Below are 9,781 nucleotides of genomic sequence, written 5' to 3'. Positions count from 1 at the left end.
GGGAAAGAGAGAGGACTTGGGTATTCAGCATGAGTCTTGGGAAAAGCGCTGTGATAGCAGAACCCTTTAGGATATAATAATTTAATCTTGAAAGGAAAAGGAAAAGAGGCTTAAAGAAACCAGTCTATCAGTTACTTGGAACACAAAACTAGATGGGACAATCTGGTTTTCAAGTCCTGGAATTAAACAAGATGGGCAATTTCTGGTTCTCACGTCTGTGTCCCTGTGAATTCAGCTGGCATGAAAATCCAAATATATCCAGCCTCTTTGAAATGTCAGCGCTGGTGCTTGCTCCAGCACTGGGCCAGCGGGGAGGTGGATTTGTGAAAGCAACTGTGTTGGGTTGCGTGTTCTACCTAGCACAGATCCCACAGTTGAACGCAACTTATGTTACCAAAAAGCCATAACAACAAAGTGAAATTCTTACCTTTAACAAACACATAGATCTTGGCCATGAGCTCCTCATTAGATGGGGAGTCATCACGAACGCAGGTGAAGTAACCGGTGTCGTTAGCGATGACTTTCCTCATGATGAGCGTGCTGCAGCTTTGCCTTGTGTTATTGCCACAGTTACTGATGTGCACCCGGGGGTCTTCCCTCTGCTCCTCTCTCAAAAGCCAACTTACAGAAGGGGCTCCCCTGTCAACACAATACACCAAAATTAAAGATAGAGTCAAGACTTCAGCTGAAATTTGGGCTTCATTCTGGGCAACTGTTATTGATGTTCCCTGTATTCCTACTCTTGAAATGAGTAAGAAAGTTTGCTGGGTGCTTGCATTTCCACTCATAAGAAATTCAGGTGGATCACCCCACATTATTCCCCAGAGCAGAGGAGATTCCTGAAACAGGCTGAGGGGACTATACCAAGCGAGCTCCTGGAGGAAAGTTTTGCTTTTGTTTTAACAGACTTCCTGAACATGAGTTTGTTTTCATAACACTATATTTTAGCCACCTCAAACATTAGAAAGCACCAGATAAAGTTATAGATTTCTTCCCAGCTGAGGACTTTGCATATTTTAACAGCTAAATTAACTTACATTTTTTTATACTAAAGCTGTGTGGAGAAAGGAGAACATTTATGTAACTTTGCATCACCTTTCTTGCTTAATCAGCAGCGACTCAGTCTTGGATTTTGTGAAGGGTCTGGAACTAATCAGATTACAAATCTTAGAGTATCTGCTCAAGACACATTTTTTTTTTCGATTCACCATGTCATGGCAGTCAGAACATAAAGCTGGCAGGGCAGATGATGCACCATCCCACCCACCTGACCCGCTCGTTGTCTTATCTGTGATCGCAGCTAATGTCAAATCCAGTTTTACATGGTTCGCTGACAAAAAGCAAGGCCTTTTTGTAACCTGTTACAGGACTCGGAGAGCTTTCAACAGATCTAAGTTAGCTCAGTAACAGGCACTGGTTGTGCTAATCCTATTGTGCTGGAAACATCAGGCGGAGGAGCTCTTTGAGCTCTCTTCTGCTTGAGATGCTCTGTGAGGGCTCTGGTGATGCTCTATTTCATGCTATACAAGCTTATGAGATGAAGATTATGGTCTTTTTGTAGCAGACTGGTTTTTGGTGGCCCACGTGGAAGCTGGTGAGATACAGGGGTAATCATCCATGGATTTTTTGGGGGAAGAAGCTACCGTGAGAGGGAGGCAGTTCTGTCTGTCTGTGCTTGCAGAGAGAAGCCACCCTCAAAAGGACAGGGACTCCCCCCTTCTCACTCTGTGAATTCCCATGAATTGACCCAACGGCATTCGCGGAGCTGAGGAAGGAGCAGAACCTCTGGATTTCCCCAAGTGAGTGTCGCCAGGGAGAAATCCGGTCTAGACACAGCGATTCAGCATAGAGGGGCTCATACCGATCGTATCCAACAAGCAAGCTGTGTGAAGTTTCCAGTTAGCCGATAACTCGAGCTACTCTTTCTGTGCCAGTGGCTTTGTAGCAGTGCAATAGGTGCAGCAAGGGAACGCGTTTGCCAGCAAACTCGGTGACACTTAAACAAACATCCTCTTGGCCCCCGGTTCTCCCCGTCCTTTCGTCGCCTTCCTGAAGATGATGCGGACACAGAGCTGAACTCTTGAGGTTATTCCCAGCACGTAGCTGAGTGAGAGCACTGAGAAAAGTGTGAATATCCTCTCTGGTGAATGATCACCTTGCTTTTGGATGCACTGTTGAGTTGAACAACCCCACCCCATCTGTCACACCAGCTTCCTGCCCTTCGGAGCACTGAATTATTTTTTGACGTGGAGGTCCCTACCCAGTGCTCTTTCACTATCTTATTAACGTCATTAAGGATGTAATGACCGCCTCTGTCAAGAAATGGGACTCGTGGCCCAGAATAAGAAACAATGGCACTTCACATGCAGACACTCAAGTCCCAGCATGTCACCATGTCCCTGCCCCTCCACCACCAGGTTGGTGTCTGCCAGGACTGAAATCTGCAGAGCGGCTCAGGGATTTCACTCTCCTGCACTTCCTTACATGGGCCCACTTTTTCCTCCTGCATATTTTATCCCGGTCGAAGATGAAGACTTTGTCTGTTGCTTTTGGATTCTCAAAGCAGTAGCTTTGGCCAGGCTGCCAAAAATCAGGAAATCCTGCCCAAGAACGTCAAATGAATGGAGCGTAAGGAGAAGGGACGTTCACCCAGAGTTACCACAGTCTTCAAGGACCTGATAAAGGGACTCTCACGCTCGATGTGCAGAAATCACACTTCTGCCTTCTATTCTCAGCTTTTTTGAGCCAAGGAACTAAAGTGCTCCAGGCCTCCATGCTAGCTGGATACTTCTCTGCTTCCCATACTTGTCATGTGGATTTATTGCTTTGCGTTCATAAAGCAATTTTGGACCGAAACACTAATAATTACTTCATCTATTTATTCCTCTGATGATATGAGAATCATACCAATAATCTGTTCCTACAGATTTGAAACACAGTGGAAGGAGAACTGCTGAAAAGTACTGATTTAATGGGCCTGGAGCATTACACTGCACTCATGGCCACATGATGTGTTTTATGAAGCTCTGCACCTAGATTTTAAAGGGCTGTTTAAACTTTATTGCCATCATGCCTGCTGCTTGCCAAGCTAAAAATACCACTGTAAGGTTGTTTTGACCTCGTAAGCCACACGGCTAGCTGGAGGTATTTGGAAAAAGTCTGCCTCGCACTCCAGAAAACATCACCAATTTAGATAGTATGAGTCAATTTACCTTTCACTATAACAACAAATTAAATGGACTAGGTCAAAAATCAGACGGGAAATATGTGTCAGCATAAACTACAGCTTAGATTCACCTTCCCACTGCTTTTTTCTTACTGTTTCCAGTAATTTCTGTTGCAAGAAACCATCCATGTAGTGGCTACAGTCAAGGACACTTTGCAAGATGCTGTAAAAATAATGTGTGTGTGAGAGAAACTGTGATATTTTGTATTACCTTAAGGCTTCTGTCCTACAGTGCTCTCAGAGAAATGAAAAGACAACCTCTCACAGTAGTTTGGCAAATAAATCACACTCGGAACAAGCGACACCTAGGGACATCTCAGTCTGAGGCCTTTGTGCGACTGAGCAAGGCGATGTATGTGTGACACAGCAGAAAGTGCTGAGGCTCTCTGTGTTTGCTACTGAGCCATTTGCCACTCAGCTGTGACCCAGCGCTGTATCCCCATTTCCAGAGGATCCTCTCCCTGCAAACACTCATCATTACCAAAATGTTCCGTGTATCTTGCATGGCTGGTTCGTACACATTGTGCCAAGAACTGAGGAGCTGCCATAATTTACAGTATCAGCGGTCTGGTTTTCTATGAGTCCTGGTTATCTTTGATTTAAAGAATATGATATGTTTAAACAGGTCATGTCTTTGAATGCACACATGCTAACTGCTGTTTATTTAACCGTCATCTTATAGGCTAGATGGTATTTGGGGTTAGGAAGTTGAATCTCCTATGTATATGTGTAAAGAGCTAATGACATGCCCTGGTGATCTTGTCATTTACTAATGAATGGGGAGTGAAAGGGTGATTTTAGCTGCAGAGGAGCTGAATCTGAACCTATTTTGAGATGTGGATTTTCCAGCCATGTCCCTAAGCATGGTCCACCCCCTTCCCATAAGCTGCTGACTCAGGGTTTTGCTTGGGCCTCTTTACAGCGTACAGAATCTGGCCAAGCTGAATGCTGACCTGTCTTTCCTCTCTGCTCTGTTACAGCCCATCAAGTTCTTCACCATGCAGAAAAGCACAGGAGGGTGAACAGCACCGGTTCCCCACTGGCTCTGCAGCAGGCTTTGCTCTGCTCTACCTACAAGCTGTCCTGTGCCAAGGTAATCAATCCAACCCGGGAAATCCAGCATTGCTGGAGCAATCCTTACCTGCATTTTATTTTTAGGGTGTCTCCTGGTAAGATGACAATGTGGTCTTCTGCAATGCTTAGCATTGGTTTCTCAAAAAATTCTTCCTCAGCAAGACCTGACCCAAATAAAGAAGAAATCATCATTAGGCAAGCTATTCATTATGGTCAGAACAGGCACAATAGGGTTGAGGCAAGCTTTTTGTTTTGTAAACAGTTCCTAATTTGGGGGCCCACACAGTGCTTGCATTTATACCAATGCAATTCAGTTGAGCGTGGAGTTAGTTGTGAGATGCCCTTAGTTTGTTTATCGTTTCCTTTATTCACCTCTTTCTTTTCTAACATTAAGCACCTGCATTTCTGCTAACAGTCTGTCTCTCCTTTTATTTAGAGCTAGCTTTGTTACTGAATTATTGCAGTTTTAGGAGAACAGATTCATCTCATAAAGATTTTACACATATAAAAGTGGAAGGAGTCAGGTCTTTGGGAAATAATGTGATGCGTGAGCTCATACGTTACATTTTAATCAATGGAAGAAGAGAAAAAAATCATTCTGGGGAGCAACTCTGATTCACGACTGCAAAGCATCTGCTATATTAAAAGCAAATGAACAACCTGCTGTTCTCCAAAGCACCTCTGACAGATACTGCACTTGCACTAAACAGCAAGCTGCTTGCTCTGTGTCCACTGTGGCTGTGTACCGCTGTAACGCTTCAAGGCGAATGTTTAGCGGTGTCTGCGACACCATCCACCCACGTCAGTGGCAGTGTGACAAGGTTCGTCAGGTCTCTGGTGACAACAGTCTTTAACGACAATGATGATAAAGGTCTCTCTCATCATCAACTCTTGACTCAGGAAATGTCTTCTGAATGTGAAACTGCCCTCAGTGAGACGCGTATCTGAGTGCACATCTATGACAATATAATTTTCAGAAAGCGAATCGGAGAAGAAACAGAAGTGAAGTTGACCAGGCTAGTTTCCTTGTCCAAATTCGAAGTAACATAATCAAGGAAAGGAGAAAACAGATTTAGATAAGTATCTCAGTTTCCAAAGCTGACATTAAAGCCATGTGTTTTCTTTTCCCTGCTGCTCTTCAAATCTCTGTCTTCTCCTTTGCCTTGAACTTGATAAGCCTGAAATCTTTGGCTGGGCTTATAACAGAGGCATTATTCTCAGCAGAATAGTGAAGATAACATATCTAGCAAAAAGAGAAACATTAGGGTTTAACTTTTCAACTGGATGAAACAGTGATTTTCTTGCCTCCCATCTCTCATCTCTCATCTCTTTTTTGCTGGATTTGAGTAAAATGCTCTTAGCCCGGCCTACTCTCTGTGCAGAGAGTGAATCACTCCTGCTTTGAAGACGCTGGCTTCCTCCCCGGCCATTCACATTCCCACCAGTAACTCTGGTGAGGCCAGTTCATCTCACAGCACCAGAAAGCCCTTCCCAAAGGGGATCCTGCCCTGACAGCACATTGCTTGACTTCCTTTGAAGGCTTACGGACCCTTCCTGGAGACCTCTAGCTGGGACTTTGAACTGGTCCTGACCATTGCTTCAGCATCAGACATATGCACCCCCCCAAACACATTCAGGATGACACGTGCAGGATGCAGCAGCCCATTTAGCAAAGAATCAACAGAAAAAGCCCCAAACCCTGCAGGAGGAGATACTATCAGGAAGTCCACCCTTGCACTTGACTCCGAGTGCCCTCCAGTTTCTAAACACCCAGTTCCCAGTGAGCATGGGCTGAGCTTTGGAGTGTGGTATTTCATGGTGCTGAGGTATTTCGGTCTCTTAAGACCAGGTGCTGAGCTTTGCAAAAACAATCCAAAAAATGCCCAACAGCATTAAATACATTTATCAGGTGCCATTTCATTTGCTGGCTGAAGTTGGTCAGGTCCTGCGTAGCTCTCCCAGGACACAGCCACTGCCGTGGTCAGCATTGGGCTGTTTGTGCTGTGACTCCAGCCAGGTGCTGCCTGGACTTAGAAAATCCTGCGGTTTGAAATAATCCTTTATTTCTTTCCTCTTGTGCCTTCAGTTGTTTTTAGGGCTTGGGGGGGGCTTAGCTGATGTCTTGAGCTGGCCTTTTAAGCAGGCCTGAATTTTCCCTCTTGAGAGCGAGTGTGACACTGTCGGAGGGGGCTGCAGTGCAGTGCCAGGCAGCTGGCACCAGACCTGGGCTGCTGCTGTGCCTGGACAGCAGTGCAGACCATGGGCTTTTATAATATTTGAGACTGTTTTTGCTAAAAGAAAGAAAAGTATTTTTCTATTATTCTGTTTATACTTCTGAGCTACTTCTTTCCGAAAGTTTAATTTGGCTTCAGGAGCTGAAGAAAAGAATAAGCAAAGTGTAATTTCAGTGCTTTTCTACCCCATGGAGGACAGGAGGAGAAATTCCTCTGCCACACACATTTGATTGCTGCTGCCAGGTGACAGAGGGTTTACACAAACACAATGTGCCCTTTCTGGCACACCAGAGCCAAAGCTGAGAGCTCTAAAAAGAAAAAGTTAGAGGGCAAACCTGAGCGAATAGTAGGGGAACAGGTTAGGCTGTGCTACATAACGGATGCCTGAATGCCAGAATTGGCAGGATGATGCCTCACAAAAGTCTGAAACTCCCATAGTCCCTTTGGTGCTTGACTTCATTTTTTTTTGAGGCAAAGCTGGGAGCATCCCCATGTCGGATGAGAATAAAGGGACCTACTCTCATACTTGGTTTATGTATTTGAGGAGGCTCGTGGCTTTAAGAAGGCGTTAGGATTCACAGCAGTGAGTGGTGCCAGGGGAACCTGGGCTGCAGGTCGTTACTGTTTACCTTGCACAGAAACTGAGTCTTCTGGGGTTGCATGCGGGCCTCTTAGTGTCGGTGAGCTCCTGATTGCAGGAGTTTTGCAACACAGGCAGGTGCCTTCTAATTCTGGGAAGGCCAAAGTTAACACAATGTTGGCATCTTATGGAAAAGCATTGTCCACATGCACTACGTAGCTTAGTTATGGTGCTTTTCCTGCTTAGGATGGATGGGAATGCTCACCTTTTTAATGTATTTCATTTTGGTTTTATGGCTTAAATCAATAAATGTCTCACACTTCTCAAAGAAAGTTTTTCACAACTGCTCTGCACTTTGTATAAAAACTCTCAGACTTGAAGAACGTCCCTCTGAGGTATGCTATAAACCAGGACCCACAACCTGCCCAGGCTGGGGTGGGAGACCCACGGTGCAGGACCAAGTCCCGTTGAAGCTAGCGTGTTCTGATTGCGCAGCTCAAATTACAATGTCCAGCCCTAAAATAACGTTATCGTCTTCTCTGCTAAATAATTTTGGTCCTGCTCTAGGACTCCAAGGGTCATAAAATTAAAACAAGTACTCGCGCCAACCATGTCATTACCATAGTAAAGCTCCGCAGAGGAACAAACAGCTTGGCAGGCTCTGTTCTGCAGAACGATGTATAAAGGCCCAGGAAACAGCACTGGTCCCATGGCTGAATCCGCTGTTTATTTTGTGAAGCCAGCACCGCTGCCTGGCTAGGTAAGGAAATCGGTGCAGCACCCTTCCTTAGACCCTCGGGCATGTTTTGGGACAAGATGGTACAGTGATAACACTGCAGAGTTAGCAGAGACCCTGTTGCCCCCTGCAGAGCTACAAACAGGTCTTGGCACAACATCCTCTCTGTAAACCACAGGAGAGAGACCAGCTCCTCCTGGGAAGCAACGTGCTGCATCTGATGTTAGGTTCCTGCCCTCAATTTCTTGTTGCCAATGCAAGGTGACTACAGGACTTGAGCATAGAGTCACCAGGCTAAAGATAGCGCCGAGAAAGAGCCCCACGTCAGGACAGCCCTTCCGTCCAGAGTCTCATCACACCATTTCTACTTCTGAGAATTTATTCTTACCTTCTGTTTATTCTCACATTCTGCTCTTGACAATCAAAACCCCAAACACAGCACAACTACACAAACCCTTGGGAGTGAACTGTGAAAGGCTGACTGATACATTATCCAGGGATGAAAAGTATATTGAAAACTGTTTTTCCTGGGATAATCTGATTTTGCAGCATGGCCAACATTAAACACGGGAGGATCCCCAGGCAGAGGGCAATGGGTGACCTCACCTCTCTCCCAGATGGTTTCTAGGTCTATCTCACTTACCAGAAGGAGATCCCTCCCACACTTAAGCGAATGCCTGATTGTTCATGCTAGGACCACCAGTAAGCATGGATGAAAACTATTTTTAATCTCTATTTCTTATTGTAACAGCCTTCCTGCAAGCATCCTCCAGGCAGCATAACTACCCAGCAGCTACCTCCAGAAAAGCACTCCCAAATGCTTGTGAGATTGAACGTGTGTAGGTATGGTACGTAGTGACAGCTAACATCTATGTGATCTGAGTAAGAGATCCACAAATCCCTTGAGGCACTGCAGCACGCAGAGGAGGGGAAAGCTTTCACAGAGCATCTCACCTCTGCAGCAGATGACAAAGAAGTAATTGCCAGGCAAACGGGAGACTGCTGTGCTGACAGCAAAATGGAGCGGGTGGGACTAAGGCCCAATTCCACAAGGACATGGGCACACAAATAGATTTTTGCACATGAGTGAAATTCAGAGACCGCTGATGTGTGTGAAGTCCCTCCTGTGCAGAGATCAGGGCCCTAGGACACATCAAGTCCCATTAGAAAGGACTGGGAAGCAGAGTTTTAGAGCTGATTTTAGTGGGGGAATGGGACCCTATAGGTACCTGTGCTGCCTGCCAGGGATAAATGGGTGAAGCTCAGTCTCTCCGAATGACTTTGTGCCTGCAGCAGTGAATGACACGAAGGAGAGACAACATGCTCCCCTCTGGGATGCCAGGGTACCTCATCACAAGCACACAGTGTGAGCACGTCTGAAAAAGGAACAGGTACTCATCTTAAAGGGCATTTTCATTACTATATCGCCAAGGAAATCCTATTTTCACTGGAGTTAGAAAGCTCAAGGATTCACTGGAAAGCTGTGGGTGTTTACACCAATGGCCTGTAATAATTTCAGGATTTATTTCAAGGTTACCTCCTATGAAAAGAGAAGACACTACAGCACTGCCAGCATTATTGTATCACAAGCCTTGCAATATTTGGTGTGTTTATTAAGTTTTCAGCTTCTGGAATCAGCTTTCCCGTGTTATAATTGAGTAATATTCTATTATTTTAAAGGCTTAAAAAGGCGTAAAAAGCTTACGCCAGAAAAGCAAAGTGCCCACATACACTGGGTCCCAGCATCCCTTGAAGACCCATCCATCTCTTGCCAAAATTGTCTCCCTTGCATACACTGCTGCTATTCAAGCAGAATCGTTTTTAAGGAAAATGGTTCAACAGCTTCTAGAGATTTTCTATTTTCTTTATTTGTTTAAGAGGATCGGTTACAAGAAGCATATCTTCCTGTTGTTTTCCACCTAGATATAACC

General features: G+C 45.2%; 1 protein-coding gene across 1 annotated transcript in view; it reads right to left on the bottom strand.

Moving 5' to 3' along the window:
- The window catches only part of LOC104548036 (vascular endothelial growth factor receptor kdr-like), a gene marked incomplete at its 3' end in the record, with an annotated part of 104,144 nt that overhangs the window by 66,597 nt on the left and 27,766 nt on the right, over positions 1–9,781 (bottom strand). The window contains exons 2-3 of the mRNA XM_010193939.1: positions 4,368–4,464; positions 428–639 (exon numbers count right to left, since the gene is read on the bottom strand). Coding sequence (XP_010192241.1) covers positions 428–639; positions 4,368–4,464 — 309 coding nt within the window. The remainder of the gene's footprint in view (positions 1–427; positions 640–4,367; positions 4,465–9,781) is intronic.

Source organism: Mesitornis unicolor, unplaced genomic scaffold, assembly GCF_000695765.1.
Source record: "Mesitornis unicolor isolate BGI_N332 unplaced genomic scaffold, ASM69576v1 scaffold17131, whole genome shotgun sequence".
NCBI lineage: Eukaryota > Metazoa > Chordata > Aves > Mesitornithiformes > Mesitornithidae > Mesitornis > Mesitornis unicolor.
This window is presented reverse-complemented; position numbering and strand designations above follow the sequence as displayed.